This window comes from Microtus oregoni, unplaced genomic scaffold (genome assembly GCF_018167655.1).
Source record: "Microtus oregoni isolate MIOR12 unplaced genomic scaffold, Mior012 000005F_ref0000423, whole genome shotgun sequence".
Taxonomy (NCBI): Eukaryota; Metazoa; Chordata; class Mammalia; order Rodentia; family Cricetidae; genus Microtus; species Microtus oregoni.
The window spans coordinates 17,205,001-17,220,454 of NW_024543064.1; the positions used below are offsets into that span (position 1 = coordinate 17,205,001).

At 54.6% G+C, this 15,454-nt stretch overlaps 3 protein-coding genes across 9 annotated transcripts in view; 2 read left to right on the plus strand and 1 right to left on the minus strand.

The window, feature by feature from the left end:
* Window positions 1–3,535, plus strand: part of Pithd1 (PITH domain containing 1) — a 9,826-nt gene extending 6,291 nt beyond the window's left edge. Inside the window, exons 4-6 of the mRNA XM_041652887.1 lie at window positions 501–605; window positions 1,698–1,806; window positions 2,644–3,535. Coding sequence (XP_041508821.1) covers window positions 501–605; window positions 1,698–1,806; window positions 2,644–2,745 — 316 coding nt within the window. The 3' untranslated portion in view covers window positions 2,746–3,535. The remainder of the gene's footprint in view (window positions 1–500; window positions 606–1,697; window positions 1,807–2,643) is intronic.
* A 3,057-nt stretch (window positions 3,536–6,592) lies between these two features.
* On the plus strand, window positions 6,593–10,897 carry Lypla2 (lysophospholipase 2). The gene is made up of 10 exons (XM_041652082.1): window positions 6,593–6,743; window positions 8,172–8,277; window positions 8,497–8,528; window positions 8,622–8,687; window positions 9,125–9,172; window positions 9,261–9,331; window positions 9,458–9,531; window positions 9,606–9,707; window positions 9,812–9,985; window positions 10,062–10,897. Exons 2-10 carry the CDS (start codon window positions 8,200–8,202, stop codon window positions 10,110–10,112), a joined length of 696 nt encoding a protein of 231 aa, XP_041508016.1. The 5' UTR covers window positions 6,593–6,743; window positions 8,172–8,199; the 3' UTR covers window positions 10,113–10,897.
* A 50-nt stretch (window positions 10,898–10,947) lies between these two features.
* Gale (UDP-galactose-4-epimerase) lies at window positions 10,948–15,296 on the minus strand. Of its 7 annotated transcripts, XM_041652076.1 has the most exons (13): window positions 15,186–15,260; window positions 14,899–15,021; window positions 14,041–14,473; window positions 13,550–13,675; window positions 13,341–13,456; window positions 12,983–13,096; window positions 12,562–12,738; window positions 12,195–12,308; window positions 12,047–12,113; window positions 11,885–11,970; window positions 11,716–11,793; window positions 11,449–11,563; window positions 10,948–11,347 (listed from the first exon to the last, which is right to left on the minus strand). In XM_041652076.1, the coding sequence occupies exons 4-13, from the start codon at window positions 13,668–13,670 to the stop codon at window positions 11,289–11,291; spliced, it is 1,047 nt and encodes a 348-aa protein (XP_041508010.1). In that variant the 5' UTR covers window positions 13,671–13,675; window positions 14,041–14,473; window positions 14,899–15,021; window positions 15,186–15,260; the 3' UTR covers window positions 10,948–11,288. The 7 variants fall into 7 exon arrangements, with proteins under 7 accessions (XP_041508010.1, XP_041508014.1, XP_041508012.1 ...); XM_041652080.1 differs by lacking the exon at window positions 14,041–14,473; XM_041652078.1 differs by lacking the exon at window positions 14,899–15,021 and having other exon boundaries at window positions 15,186–15,236.
* Window positions 15,297–15,454: the final 158 nt, after the last annotated feature.

The following is a 15,454-nucleotide window of genomic DNA, read 5'->3' on the forward strand; positions in this document are numbered from 1 at the left end:
GTGTTGGACCACCTGATCTTAACTGTGTGTAATGTTTCTGCTGAAGTGTGCGCTTTCCCATGAGTAAGCTGTCTTCACAGTTCAGCGTGGGCTGGATGTGCTGAATCGGCTCTTCTCCGTGCAGTTCCTGCATGTGACCCAGCTGAGCGCTCTGCTTGCTGCATTGCCTCTCGGGGTCTCAAGCCCTCAATGGTGCCACTGGATTGCGTGTGGTTCTCTCTACTTGCTGTTTTGTTCTCCCGCTCTTCTCCTCTCCCTCCTTTCTTTCAAGGTGGGATCTTGCTGTTTGCCTGCAGTGGCCCCGAGTGAAGTCCTCTTGCTTTGGGTTCCCTGGTAGCACTACCCCTTTCAGCTCTGTCGTTGGCCTAAGGATGTATGTAAATGCCAGTAAAATGCCATTTTGATCTCCTTTTGACAGAACTGGGGCTAGTAGGGCAGTCAGTAGGGAGTTATAAAACACTGAGAGATAATGCCTGTTCCTTGACTTTTTTCCCCCTCAGGTACAAGAACATTCCTCAGATGTCCTTTGATGACACGGAGAGGGAGCCTGATCAGACCTTCAGTCTGAACCGAGATACTGCAGGAGAATTAGAGTATGCTACAAAGTAAGCGTGTGACCGTCCTCCACTCTCTGTCCTTTCATTTTGGAGAAGGGTCTTGATATATGCCCAGGCTGGCCTTGAATCTCAGTCCTTCTGTATATCTGTCTCCCCAGAGTGCCTGCTGCTTGCCCTGGCTATGCCATGGCTTGTCCTTGACTTGCAGCAAGCGTGCAGCCTGTGAGCTTGCTTCTTTCTTTGGCCAGTGTCCTGCTCTGTGAGCAGTGGAATCGAGTTACAACAGCAGAGGAAGCTTGATCTTTGGCATGGTCAGCTTTTGGCAGAGATCAGTGCACATCACTTGTTAACTTGGAAGCACTAGGCAGTCTCGGCTGAGCAGCTAGTATGGCTTAGCAAAGGTGTTTGCAGAATTCATCTGCAAAGTGGGCTTGTGGCAGACTTGTTACCTGTGCCTGCCTGCTCGCTCCCCCCCCCCTTTTTTGTTTGTTTGCTTGTTTTTTGAGATAATATTTTTCTAGCTGTCCTGGAACTCACTTTGTAGATCAGGGTGGCCTCGAGCCCACAGAGATTCACCTGTCCTGCCTCCTGAGTGCTGGGATTAAAGACATGCATCACTACCACCTGGCCCCACCTGGTCTCTTATAGTTTTCTCCAAAGGGTGAAGTCGACTTGATAAACATGGCTTAGAACCCTGCCTGGTCACACATCATTCCTATTTCTTGAAGTTAGGAGCATTATATATTCTTTTTTTTTGCTTCTTTCTTTCTTTCTTTCTTTCTTTCTTTCTTTCTTTCTTTGACAGTTTTTCCACATATCCCTGGCTGGGCTGGAATTAACATGCCGACCAGACTGACCTTAAACTTGTGGTAATCCTCCTACCTCTGCCTTCCAGGTATGGTGATGACATATGCCACTATGGCAGGTGTGGTTTTTATTCATTTTTCTGTCCTTGCCTTAGACAGGGTCTGGCAGATGCCTAGTAAGTGTTCACTGCCCCTAAGGAAACCGGGGTGAAGGACCAGGTGTCCTCTGATACTTGGCTGCAACTTGGGGCTGAATTGTCATCTCCCTTGGTGGAAGGACGCATGCCGCATGGTCAACTGTGTCTTCTCTCCTTCTTTCTTTTCTACCCTCCAGGATTTCCCGGTTTTCAAATGTCTATCATCTCTCTATTCATATTTCGAAAAACTTTGGAGCAGATACCACGAAGATCTTCTATATTGGCCTGAGAGGAGAGTGGACTGAGGTAAGAGAGACTGGTAATGTGTGTGCACACTATGGGGCAGGAGCTCCAGGAGAAGAGCAAGTGAGGTATTGGCTGCTCCATCCGCTTATAATTTTCCTTTCTTTTTTGTTTGCTGTTTTGAGACAAGCTCTCACATTTAATTCTAGTTAGCCTAAAACTCATTATGTAGCCCAGGCTTGCCTGGGTCTCACAGAGATTCACCAGCCTCTGCCTCCTGAGTGCTGGCTTCTTAATTTTTTTTGATTTCATCATAACTTTCTTCATTGGATAGACTTGAAGTTTTTTGCTTTTCTAATTCATGTATTTTATTTTCCGAATATATTTATGTGTATGTAGGTATGGGTAGCTTACAGGACCTTCTAGGAGTCATTTCTCTCCTTCCACCATCTTGGTGTCTCATCAGCCTTGGCAGCGTCACCCTTACCTGCAGGGCTGTCTTGCTGGCCCCGCTATAGGTATTAAGGGAATGGAAATGATAGAATTTCTATCAGTTCAGTTTTGAAGTTTCAGATTTTCATGAATATTTTTGATACAGCGTGTGGGTGTAGTTCAGTGACAGCTTGCTTAGCATGCAGAAGGCATGGGTTCCAGTCCATCACACATCCTTGGCTGTCTCTTGTTCTGGGCACCAGAGATAAGTTCCTTAGACAAGTTCCTGTTCTCACCTGGGTTTTCTTGGCTGCTGGGAATCTTGGTAGTGGATTGTGGTCTTTGTTGGCTTCTCAAGGTTAAAGTGTCAGCGGAGGGGAGCTTCAGAGAGGACATGTGGCGGGGAGGAGCTTTGGGAAAGGAGGGCTCCCTGGCAGCCACTGACCTCACCATTACCTTTGCCTGTAGCTTCGCCGGCACGAGGTGACCATCTGCAATTATGAAGCGTCAGCTAACCCAGCAGACCACCGGGTCCATCAGGTCACCCCACAGACACACTTCATTTCTTAAGGGCGGGGCCAGGCTCCCTCAGATGCACTGTGAATGAAGATGTGCGACCACCTGCTGGGAAGGACTGAGGAGGCTCCAGCAAGAGCTGCCTGCCACAGCCTCGGCCAAGCTCTGTCTCGGGGTTGCTGCGGGAACCTGGCCTGTGGAAAGGGCCTAACCATCAGGAGCAGTGTGGGTGCCGAGGGCAGTGTTCTCTAAGGCACTACAGAAACGGGCTTAGGCTGGGTGCTATCTGGCAGTCCTGAATAACGTTTGCTTTTCCAGTCAGTGTGGCCATGGGATCCCAAGTGTCTTCTTGCTTGTGGCAGGTGTTTTGTGTGATTTGTCCGTTTTAAAAAAGAAGCTTCCTGGGCCGCAGGAATCCTTCTGAAACCGAAGTTTTGTGTTTGTGTTAGCCATCAGGAAGATCTCCAGCTAGAAACACACGTCCCTGCTCGCTCCTCCTCCCTGTCATTGCTCAGCATTTGTGTCAGGGTGCCCAGCTGGTGTCACATGTCATGCACGAGTGTCCCATGATGGTGGTTGGAAAGGAACGCATCTCTTGGCAAATGACTGCTTGGGGGAGGTCTCTTCCAAGCAGGTGGGAGAGCATGGCATCGTTTCCCTGTGTGGGCGGCCTGGATGAGGTGAGACTGAGTTACTACCGATCACCCTCGGGACTCCTTGGTGTTTACTTGCTTCTGCCTTGTGTTATAAACTCAGTGCTCGGATCTGGAGACCCTGGTTCTTCTGTTCATGGCTTCTCTTCACTGTGACTAATAAGCTTCTTAATAAATCCTTGCCAGACTTACGGTTTGTCCTGTCTTCTGTGCTCTTGATACTGTGAAACTCACAAGCAGATAAAACACCCATACACATAAAATCATCTTGGATTCAGGAGAGATTCTGGAGGCATCAGACGAAGTGAGGATGAGGCTAAGAACAATTCCTGACGGTGAGCAGAGATAGCACCTGGTGAGAATCTGAGTGTCAGAAAACATTGAGACCTGGTTTTCTCTAAATAGCAAGGGTTGGTAAGGGAATGCTGCTGAGTCTGGTCCTGGAGAATTCCAGGACGGCTCATGCTCTGTCAAGGAGGATGCGCAGTTCTTGGTACAAGGTCTGCCAGTTGAAGCCTTGGTGAGAATCAAAGTTCTTCCAGAGCATGAAGGTTGTCTTCAGCCGCAGCCTGCTTTGTGGGGGGCATTCTGAAGACAAGCAGAGGGCTAGCGGGTGCGGGTTTAGTTCAGCAGGATCCTTGCCTAGCATGTGCAGGGCCCTGGGTTTGGCTCCTAGCACCAAGATAAAGGCTATTTAAAAATTTGGATTAAGGGAAAATAGAAAGTTAACCTCAAAACAGGACCATGCAGAAGGTAAGAGTATTTGCTACTTAAATCTGACAACCTTAATTGGGATCCCCAGGACCCAATTGAAGCCCGAAGCCGTGGCACATGTCTATAATCCCAGTGAGACAGGCAGGAACGGGAGATTACCAGGAAGTGCTCAGGCCAGCTTGAGTGTGGTATCCAACACTGCAACCGAACAGACTGCCTCAAACAGGAGGTTTGCCTTTCATCCCAGTCCTTGGGAAGCACAGGCAGGCATATCTGTCTGCTGTACATAGCCAGGTCTGAGAACTGATGGCTGAACTTGGTCTCTGATGTGAACAAACAAGTACACACATGCACACAAAACACCCAGCGCCTCAGACACCAGCCCGTTTGTTCCCCTAATATGGGCTCACATGGAGCTCCTGGACCTGGGCCTGTAGGTTTAAAGTGTCCCTTGCCAAAGTGCCATGTGGCCCATGTGATGAGCCTGCAGGAGGAGCTGCATTTCACCCACAAGCCAGCCCATCAGGATTCTAGGGCTGCAGTCAGGGGGCCACCCCATCCCCTTGTTTTGTTTGTTTTTCGACACAGGGTTTCTCTGTGTAGCTCTGGCTGTCCTGGAACTCGCTCTGTACACCAGGCTGGCTTGACCTCACAATGATCCACCTGCCTCTGCCTCCCGAGTGCTGGGATAGCAGGTGTCTGCCACCACTGCCTAGCTGTTTTCTTCTTTTATCCCCTTTTTTTTGTGACATCCACTTCCAGGTCTTTGGCTTGCTGTGGTCTCTTGATCCTAGTATTCCAAGTTCCATTTCCATGACCTTTTGACTTAAATACGAGAACAAATTGCTTCTTGGCCTCGAGGGAAGTGTTTTGAGCTTCCAAGCTTGAATTGCTTTGGGTTCATGGAAAAAGACTAGAGTTGGTTAAACTGGGAAAAGGAGGCCTCAGTTGCTGAGGGACCCCTGTGACTCATTTCCTGTTTGCGGATCCCTACTGGCTCTCTCAGGGACTCAGTCCTTCAGTTCTGCTTGTCTCAGCCTTGTCTCCAAGCCCAATTTCCACTTCAGCAGTGTGACTCAGTGGTGACCAAATGAAGTCCTTTGGTTCGCAGCTCACAGCTGGTGGCATTCGGTACAACCTGCAAGAACAGCGTCAAGTCAACACCGCTGGTGCTGCTCTGTGGCAAGGACAATGTCAAGTCAACACCACCGGGGCTGTTTCATAACCTGAGACGGCCTAGCACTTTCCCAGGGTTCTTCTTCAAATGATTAAGGCCTCCTACTGTGATCTTCCAGTGTTCAAAGCAAGTTTACTTGGCCTCATTGGAGCTTAACAGCAAAGTGACGAAACAGCAGGTGGTTATTATCATTTTATAGCCGAGGAAGCCAGATTACAGTATAATCTTGACGTTGCTATTCATTTATTTCCTTTCCTCAAGCCTCACTTTCCTCACCTTTAAAGATAAGCGTTGAGGGCTGGTGATCTTGGGTCTTTTCAGGTCACGGTGTAGGACAGAATCCATGATCCAGTGAAACTGGAATAGGGCTTGAGAACCAGTATAGAGGACGAAAAAGAAGAAAGATCTAAAGTATACAGGTGTGTAGTTAAAGGCATTCAATCCCAGCACTCAGGAGGCAGAGGCAGGCAGATCTTAGTGAGTTCAGGGCCAGCCTGGTCTACAGAGCGAGTTCCAGGACAGGCATGACTGTTACACAGAGAAACCCTGTCTCCAAAAATCAAAAACAAACAAACAAACAAAAAAAGTATTCACAAGTTTTTTGTTTTTAGTTTTTTTTTTTTAGTTTTTCGAGACAGGGTTTCTCTGTGGCTTTGGAGTCTGTCCTGGAACTAGCTCTGTAGACCAGGCTGGCCTCGAACTCACAGAGATCCGCCTGCCTCTGCCTCCCAAGTGCTGGGATTAAAGGCGTGCGCCACCATCGCCCGGCCATTCACAAGTTTTGTGAGGGAAGCCAAACTCTGAGATGTAAAAGTGTTCCACTACAGTGACCATTTTACTTATGTATACAATGCTGTGCGCTGGAGATGTAAGCAGTAAAGTGTATCTTAATAAAACCAAATAACCCGGGCTGTGGTGGTGCACCGCCTTTAATCCCAGCACTAGGGAGGCAGAGGCAGGCAGATCTCTGAGTTCGAGGCCAGCCTGGTCTGGTCTACAAGAGCTAGTTCCAGGGCAGGCTCTAAAAAAACTACAGCAAAACCCTTTCTCGAAAACAAAAAGAAAAAATAAAATAAAACCAAATATTGGTTAATACCCAAGACCACACACACCTGGAAGTGTGCCCTGCCCTATAGGGATGGTAAGACGCCCAACTTTATGATAAAGAATACTGTGAAGACTGTCTCTCCTCCAGGACGCAGATCGACCAGGAGCGCTGGGCTGGCAGAGCGTCTGGGAATCCCCTGTCGTGTCCAGACGCTGCAGGCGGCAGCGTCGCATCACAAGGAGTGGTCCCACTGTGGGCAACATGGCAGCTCCTAGCCAGGAAACCCGGACCCGCTTCCGGATTCCGTACCACTGGCCAGGCTACTTCCGGCAGCGCGATGGCTGGGTTCCCGGGACTCGAACGGAAGTTCCGGCGGGGGCGGCCGAGGGGGTCGAGTGTGTGTCTGTGCGGGAGAAAGGGGAGACTCGCCCAACCGGTCTCGGAAGCCCCTGGGAGTGAGGTACCTAGCTCGGCGTGCGGCGAGGCTGCGAGGGTCCCGGCGCGGCGGCGGGGAGCGGCTGGAGGGCGCTGTCCAGTCCTGGGACGGCGGGGCCAGGGGCTGCGCGCGTGGCGGGAGAGCGGCTGCGCGCTGGGCAGTGGGAGACCCCATTGTGGGGCGGAGGCTCCCCCGGGTCAGTGCCCCTTTGTGGGCGGGTGCGAGCCCTGGGGGCAGGGTAGAAAATGCCACTGTAGGGATGTGATGACCCCGGGTCAGAACCCAAGTTCCCACTGTGGAGAATGGGAGACGCCGGGTCATCCCATCTCACCCTTCGGAGAGTGGGAGCCGGGTGTAGGTGGGAGTTCCCAGAGCGGAGGAGGAAGGGGATCCTAGCTTAAGGCGGCAGGTGCATCCTTCCTGTGTGGGAAGAGGATCCTCAGGGTCAGATGCTGTGTGATCTTCCTACCTTGAAGAGGGGCAGTCGGGGTCAGTGCTGGAAGGTGGGAGCCTGCAGGAGGGCGGGGCGCCCTTAAGAAGACACTTAAGGGGCAGGTAGCGGAAGCTTCCGGAGTTTGGAGGATGCTAAGGATGGGGAGGGGCCAGCCAGCTTGATATTCTTTTGTGTTGGGAGTCGCAACACCTGTTCATTTGGAGACCCATTTGGAGTCAGTGGCAGCAGCAACAGCAGGTAGCCCCGTGGAGATGGGAAGGTCTGGAGCACAGTTTGTCGTGGAAGATGGCAGAAGGGAGTTGTTAGGCTCTCATGGGACCTGGGTGACTTCCAGAGGCCCTAGGAATTTCTTACTGAGCCAGAAACTGCTGTGAAGACTGGATAGGGTGGGTGGGACTGAGTCTGTTTCTCTGGCATTTTCTTTCCTTCGTCTCTTCTAGGGCCAGGACTCAGGGAAAGAGGGGCTCCAGGGTTCCAGGAAGGGATACCTGGGACTTTGGAAGGATGCCACTGGCTCTCAGAGGCTTATGAGGAAAAGCTCCAGGAAATGCCCTGCCTTTCCTTGTCCCCTCTTCCAACCCCTGTGCCTGTCCATCTGTGCCACGATTGAGCTCTGGGGTTGGGTCAGAACCAGGAATGTGAGTTCTAGACCATGAGGATGGCTGCCCATGCTTCTCAACTTTGGGATGAGGCCAACTTTCTTTCTTGGTTTTTCAAGACAGGGTTTCTCTGTGTAGCCTTTGCTGTCCTGGAACTAACTCTATAGACCAGGCTGGCCTCCAACTCAGAGATCCGCCTGCCTCTGCCTCCTGAGTGCTGGGATTAAAGGCCTGTGCCACCGACACATGGCAAGGGACAATTTTCTATCCCTCTGCCCCAGACTTCTCTTTGCTGGTATTTTCTCTCAGCTCAGAATCCAACCCTGGTGATGTGTGGCCTGGGGGGGGCTTCTTCTCTGGTTTGACTTTGCTCTTAATCTACCACCTTCCCTTGCGCAGGCCCAGCCTGCAGGGAGCCCTGCAGTGTATGTGTGGTAACACCATGTCTGTGCCCCTGCTCACCGACGCTGCCACCGTGTCTGGAGCTGAGCGGGAAACGGCCGCGGTAAGGACCCTGGGCCAGACTTGTGGGTGGCAACTGGCTGTAGGCAGTGTGGGAAACATGGAGGTGGTAGTATGAGAAGGGACTAGCCTGAAGCTAGGAGGGGGTTAATAATCTGTTGGCTCCCACCTTGGTCTCCCCAGGTCTGGGGGGCGGGGGTCGCTGGAGTTGGAGGGTCTAAACGGGGACCTTTCAATTCCATTTTTTTTACTTTTTTCCCAGGTTATTTTTTTACATGGACTTGGAGACACAGGGTGAGTGGGCTAAGGGGTGGGGTGCTCCTTCATCAGGTGGGGCTGTCCCTCTAGATCCTTCCTTTACCGGAGCCTCTTCCCCCCCTCCCACAGGCACAGCTGGGCTGACGCCCTCTCCACCATCCGGCTCCCTCATGTCAAGTACATCTGTCCCCATGCGTGAGTGTCACCCCAACCGGAGAGGGGCTAAGGGGTGGGGTGTCCTCTAGCCTAGGCCTGGCTCTTTTCATCAGCTGCCTCCTGGGGCTTAAAGCAGTCAGGCCTTGTTCAGTTTTATCTCCGTAGAGCCTTAGGAATGGGCTCCAGTTTCTGCCTTCACCCCCAAGGCTTCCTAGACCCAAGACCTCCTAAACCGAGCCTTTTCCAAGTACTCACCCTCTGAGCTGGACCCCATCACCGGGCAGTAGTCTCTGCTTCTCCATCCTTATCGCTGATGCCCCAACCACAGGCTCCAGCCCCACGTGGCAGGTTGCCGGGCAACACTTGAAACACAGGCTCTGCCTGCTGGGAGGGGCCCCCAAGGGCAGTTGTGCCCATGCCCAGGCTCTCTACCGATGCTCTGTCCCTCCTGAGACCCCTTGGCCACCCCTCCGCAGGCCCAGGATCCCTGTGACACTCAACATGAAGATGGTGATGCCGTCCTGGTGAGTGTGGAGCAGGAAAGAGATGGCAGCTGAGGTTGCTGCAGGGGCTGGCCAGCTCTTCCAAAAACTGCTGCCTCTGCTTGCCCAGGTTTGACCTGATGGGGCTGAGTCCAGATGCCCCAGAGGATGAAGTTGGTATCAAGAAGGCAGCAGAGAACAGTAAGGCCCCAGCCCCCACTTTGCATCCCCTCCCCACTCTCCCTTCCCGAAGCACTGGGCAGTGCCTGCTTGCTCACTTTAAGCCAGCAGCTTCCTCCACCCAGTCTTGCCCTTCCCACCCCCCAGTCAAAGCTTTGATTGAACATGAGATGAAGAACGGGATCCCTGCCAATCGAATCGTCCTGGGTGGCTTTTCGCAGGTGAGGCGGTTGTAAGGGGGAGGGGCTGGGTGTGTAAGCTGTTCCCTCCTGACCCATTATTCTCTTCTCCCCAGGGCGGGGCCCTGTCCCTCTACACAGCCCTTACCTGCCCCCACCCTCTGGCTGGCATTGTGGCATTGAGCTGTTGGCTGCCTCTGCATCGGAACTTTCCCCAAGTGAGTATCCGTGTCAGCCCCTCCCCTCCTGAGGGTCCCTGTGGCCTGGGCGCTGTGCTGTGCACAGCACTGACCTTGACTTGGAAATTCTTTCTGGCCCACAGGCAGCCAATGGCAGTGCCAAGGACCTGGCCATCCTCCAATGCCATGGGGAGCAGGATCCCATGGTACCTGTTCGGTTTGGGGCCCTGACAGCTGAGAAGCTCCGGTCTGTCGTCACACCTGCCAGGGTCCAGTTCAAGACATACCCAGGTGTCATGCACAACTCCTGTCCTCAGGTCAGTGGGGATGGCCTACTCCCATGCTCTCCCTCCTCCCTCCAGCAAGGAGCCTCACAATCTCCCCTCATCCCAGGAGATGGCAGCTGTAAAGGAATTTCTGGAGAAGCTTCTGCCTCCAGTCTAACGAGTTGCTGGCTCCCATTGTGGTCCCCCAGCTCACCAGGGACCCCGCAAACAAGCAGTGCACCATCTTGGATCTGAGCCGGTCGAGCCCCTGTCCTTTCTCTTCCCACCCTGTCCTCTTCCCACAGGCCTCTGGGTAGGTGGCCAAGGCTGGCCAGGCCTTCCTGCTGGCCTTGGCCATCTGGAAGTCAGCAGCAGGGGTGGGCTGCTTTCTTCCCCACTTCCCCAGAGGTGGGCCCCAGCAGCAGTATTGGAGGGGCTGTAGGCAGCGGGAGAAAGGGGCCCAGCTGCTGACCCACTCACTCAGGACCTCACTCACTAGCCCCGCTTTGGGCCCCCTCCTGCGACCTCAGGGTTTGGCCCATGGGGCCCTTATGGGCCCCCCACCCCAGTGATTCTGCCCGGATAATCGTCTCTCCTGCCTCACTGCAGCTGCTTCTCTGTCACGAATGTGTCCATGACCCGAGGCCCTTGCTACTGTGGGCTGCCTGCTTCTGTGCAGGCCAGGCAGTGAGGAGGTAGAGTCCCTCAGGGCCTCCCCTCAGCCCCTCCCCCAGGGGGGCTGGGCCCTGCCTCCCCATGGCCCTTCCTTGCAGGCCTGGAGCCTACAGGGCTGAATCGAGGTTCAAGGGCCCCCTGCCCCCTGCTGTCTCACCCCCACTATGTCCCCACTCTAGGGCCAGGGAGGTGTGGGGGGAGTTGTGTCTTGTCTTCTGTCTCCATGTGGTTTTGGGTGTTTTTCTTGTTTTGTCCTGGATTCCGATAAAATTAAAGAAATTGCTTCAACTCTGAGGCCCGCCTGATATGGTGTGGGGTGACCATCTGTGAGACTCTGCCCCAGGATAAGAAAACGTTTTTATTTTAAATACTTTGGAAAACTCAATCATAGCAGTATAAGTTAGTGCCTGGGAAAGGCTATGGTCCCAGACCCCTGGCCCTCGCAGGCTTTAGGGGTCCCACGAGCTCCTGGACCCTGGAGGAGATGGGCTGGAAAGACCTAGGCTTCTTCCTGGTTAGTGGAGCCAGACAGAGGTTGGCCTGGAGGGCTGAGCAGGCAGCTGGCATTTGAGGTAGGGTGGCCTCAGCTTGGCCCCAGAACATAAGGGTACAGGGTCCTGCGGAGATTGGGAAGCAGGCAGTTGCTCCTCTTCCTTTCTGGTCCCTGGTAAGGAGGTCCTCAAGCCTGTGCCCCAAAGCCTGCCGGGTTCTGCTTCTGCCAGCGCCACAGATCTTCACCTGTGCAGATATAGGTGGTCAGAACTTGCCCGAAGCCAGCCCAGAGCAGAGTTGCCCTTTCTAGCCTATTGGTCACTTTTCCAGGAGAGGCAGACACTCACACATCCTATCCAGCCCCAAGGCTGCTGTCCAGCCCAGCTCCTCGTGGGCCAGGCTGGGGTTGGCATAACAGGCTGCCACGTCACCTTCCCGCCGTGCCACCACCTTGTATGGGATCTGTAAGGAAGGTAGTGGATGCTTAGCTGAATAGGTCCTGGGCCTGAGGAACTGTGAGCAAGAGCTGTGTCTAGAGTATCACCTAGCTCTCAAGTTCAAGGTGGCTGGAGGCGGAGGGTGTGCTGGGTGCCTACTGCATGGGTGGGACCTACCTTCTTCCCCGAAGCCTTCTCCATGGCTTGGACCATCTGCAGGACAGAATAGCCTGTGCCTGTGCCCAGGTTGTAGATCTGCCCAGGAGAACAGGGGATGTTGGATGGGGTGTCTCATCCACCCCACATTCGCCCTGGGTTCCAACCCTTGCCCTCACTGGCTTCCTACCCGGCAACCACATTGCTCCTTCAGCTTCTTCAAGGCTGCTATGTGGCCCTTTGCCAGATCCACCACATGAATGTAGTCCCTTACACCTGTGGAGGAAGCGGTCAACGGAAAGTTTGCCCTCCTCAGTTGCCTCCCCCCCCTTCCTCTGACTCTTAAGCTCACCTGTCCCATCCTCCGTGGCATAGTCATCACCAAAGACATTCAGAGCCTCTCGTCGCCCAATTGCCACCTAGGGCAGAGGTCAGGTCAGCTTCCTCAAGGGCCCTGTACCAGCGGTACTCCAAGGTACCCTAGGAGTATCCCCCGTTACCTGGGAGACATAGGGCATGAGGTTGTTGGGGATGCCCTGGGGATCCTCGCCGATGCGGCCCGAGGCGTGGGCGCCCGTGGGGTTGAAGTACCGAAGCAGCACTGCGTTCCAGGCCTGTGGTGCAGGTCAGACAGTGGGGCTGGGGCACACGCAGTGAGTCCCAGCTCAGTCCACAGCCGTCTACCCCAGCGTGTCCATTCTCAGTTCTCTATGAATGAGGGGTGACACCTGCGTACCAGCTGCTGTAACCTTATGCAGGGTAGTGCCACATCTGAGCCTCTGTCTCCTTGTGCTGGGAGTGCCCAGGGTTCCAATCCTGGCCTCAAGGTGAATGGGTGGAATGAGAGCTGGGGCAAGAGGGCCTCACCGAGTCTGCCCTGCACAGGTCCCGGATCATCTCCTCAATGAAGAACTTGGACTTCCCGTAGGGGTTGGTACAGCCCCCGGTGGGGTGGGCCTCGTCCAGAGGCAGGTACTGGGGGTTCCCATAGACGGTGGCTGAGCTGCTGAACACCAGGTTCTTCACTCCATGGGCCCTCATGATCTGGCCGTGGAGGGGAAGGTCAGTGGCCTGCGCCTCAGCAACTAGTCCCATCTGTTACTCCACCCCAGCAGGTGGGGCTGAGGCAAGGGGCAGGCTCAGTTACAGAGAGGGAAACAGGCTGGGAGGTAAAGAAAGGCAGGTGTCCAAGATAATACAGCTTGGGTCATTCTTCCACAGGCCCTACTGTGGCCAGCATGCCAGGCCGCCTGGGACCCAGCTGGGGTCTGTGTCCCCTTCCTCTTACCTCTAAAAGCTGGATGGTCCCTGTTAGGTTAACTCTATAATAATCCAGAGGTTTCTGCACTGACTCGCCCACAGCCTTGAGCCCAGCAAAATGGATGACGGCCTTAAAGCTGTGCTGCACGGGTAGAGCAGGGGTCAGAGGGGGCTCTGTAGCCTTGGCAACGCTCCTCCCACCTGCCAAGCAGCAACCACCTTTGTTTTTTGTTTGTTTTGAGACAGGGTTGCTCCATGTAGCCCTGGCTGACCTGGAACTTGTTATGTAGACCAAACTGGCCCCAAACTCACAAATGATCTGCCTGCCTCTGCCTCCCAAGTGCCGGGTTTAAAGGCGTGCGCCACCACATCCAGCTAGCACCCACCTTCTTAAAGAGGTGCTGTAGGGCTGCCTGGTCCAAGATGTCCATCTCCTCAAACTCCACAGAGCGGCCTGTCAGTTCTTGGACCCGCCGCAGGCTCTCAGGCATGGAGTCCCCTCCTGGAGGGCAGGGAGAGGCTGTCAGCATTAGAAGATGGGGTCCTGGACACAGCCCCTCCAGAAACCACTCACTGCTTCCCAGTCAGCGCTCACCACGAATGGCATTATGGAAGTTGTCGATGACCACGGGTGAGTAGCCTGCCTCCAGCAGCTCCAGGACTGTATGGCTGCCAATGTAGCCAGCCCCACCTGTGACCAGCACCTTCTCCGCCATGATGTCTGGTTAGAGGACATAGAGTTTCAGAGGTGGCTGAGGGTGTCCGCTCAGGGCCTCCCTCAGGGATGCTGGTCCCCTAACGTCACCTCAGAGGATGCACTTGTGGGCCCTAGTGTAAGGAGGGGCTCTGGAGTCAGCCCGAGGTCTGACTGGATAACTCGCTTTCTGGCTATTTCTGGTTGAGGCGTCCCTACTCTCTAGGCCATAGCTTCTACTCTATGACTAATTTCTGCACACAGGCCATGTGTTAGGAGGGCCCAGTGAGGTGGTTTAGAGGTCTGCCACCTTATATGTAGGAGTTAGACACGTCACACTGTCTAGTTCCCACTGATGTGGGGGTGGGAAGAGGGGCCTTTTGAGGACCCACCTCCTGCCTCCCTGTCTGGAGAATTGGAAGTCCTGAGCAGAAGAGTCCGTGGCTTCAGGATTAGAATGCAAGAATTTGAAAAACTCAGGTCCTCTCCCAGAAGCAGAAGCTTCCTGGGTTTGATGACTAAAGCCTGGTCCTCCAACAACCTTTCCCCTTGAAGGTCAGTTGGCAGGAAGCAGAAAATGCAGTAAATGCCTTCAAGGGTGGGGTCCTGAGCCAGGGCAGCCAAGCCCAGCTCCGAGGCTGCAGTACCAGCAGCTCCGGAGTGGATAGGGCTTCTCCACCCTGGGGCAGCCAATAGCTCAGCTTTGGTCCGGCTGGATCACTTCCCGGCTAGAGGCAACATATCCCGCCCAACTTCGGGCAGCCGGTGTCGACGTGGATTTGGCCCGCACTCTACTGCCAGGTGTGCATCCCCGCCCTGAGCAAACTGCTGGGCGGACAGAAAGGAAATCCACACACTGAGGCCTTTCATTCTCGCGATCTGGCCTGCCCATCTCTCTCCAGGCTGCCCCAAGTGGCTGCTGGGGTCATTCTGCTACAACCCATTGGACTGGGCGCCCACTGCGTGCCAGAGTTACTACCCCGCGCTCGTGCGTTCCTCCCTCCCCGAGTTCCCCCCACATCTCGATGGGGCAGGTGTTTCCAAAGCACTTGGGTACTAAGGTCAGGATCTGGAGGCAGTCTGCCCGGGGTCACAGAGTAGTGAGAACTGGGTTAGATGGGAGTCCTAGCCTTCTTCCCGCTCCTCCCCGCTGCTCCCACTCTGCGCACGGACTCGGTGTAGCGGACACCAAGAGGCCCTGGAGGCAGAAAGGCTGCTCTGAGGCCGCTCCGCTCCAGTCGGGGGCTGACCTTGGTTAGTTGTCCCCTCCTTAGTTTTCCCAGTCTGTACAATGGAGAGGAGAGGACGCTGGGCACCAGGAGCCCGGACGCGGCTTTGGGTCCTGGGCTGGGAGCGCGAGCGGGGAGCCGGGCCTGGAATGAATGGGTTCGGGTGGCCCCTACTACGGCCGCGGGAAACGAGAGCAGAAGGGGCGGGCCTGGCTCTGTCTCGAACACGACCCTCTTGGAACTCCCTCGCTCCCCGCCGACCACAGACCCTTCCGAGCCCCCTAAGCCCGTTATTCTGCTACCCAAACCTGCTGAGGATCCCGCGCTGGCTCCAGGTGCCGCCTCTCGCGACCTGCGCGGCGGCCCCTTTAAGAGCTGACAGCCCAGTCTGGCTACGCCCCCTTCACGCCCTCCAGGAAACGTGTCTACTAGGTTACCTGCTCTATGGCGGCTCTGGAGGGACAAAAGACTTGCACAGCCTTCAGCCAGCTCCGCACTGCAGTGCGTTTCCAACGAGGGCGGAAGTGAGGGGCGTGGAACGTCATCCTGTGAGTTGCAGACTGCGGAGGAGAAACGG

Bases quoted from the DNA above. Each gene is read 5' to 3' on its own strand.
- Lypla2 (XM_041652082.1), top strand. From the start codon at position 8,200: ATGTGTGGTAACACCATGTCTGTGCCCCTGCTCACCGACGCTGCCACC. The intron at 9,173-9,260 runs GTGAGTGTGGAG...CTGCTTGCCCAG, and splicing joins AAGATGGTGATGCCGTCCTG to GTTTGACCTGATGGGGCTGA. The intron at 9,532-9,605 runs GTGAGGCGGTTG...TCTTCTCCCCAG, and splicing joins TCCTGGGTGGCTTTTCGCAG to GGCGGGGCCCTGTCCCTCTA.
- Gale (XM_041652075.1), bottom strand. From the start codon at position 13,670: ATGGCGGAGAAGGTGCTGGTCACAGGTGGGGCTGGCTACATTGGCAGC. The intron at 12,114-12,194 runs GTAACGGGGGAT...CCTCTGCCCTAG, and splicing joins TCATGCCCTATGTCTCCCAG to GTGGCAATTGGGCGACGAGA. The intron at 11,971-12,046 runs GTGAGCTTAAGA...CTTCCTCCACAG, and splicing joins TGCCACGGAGGATGGGACAG to GTGTAAGGGACTACATTCAT.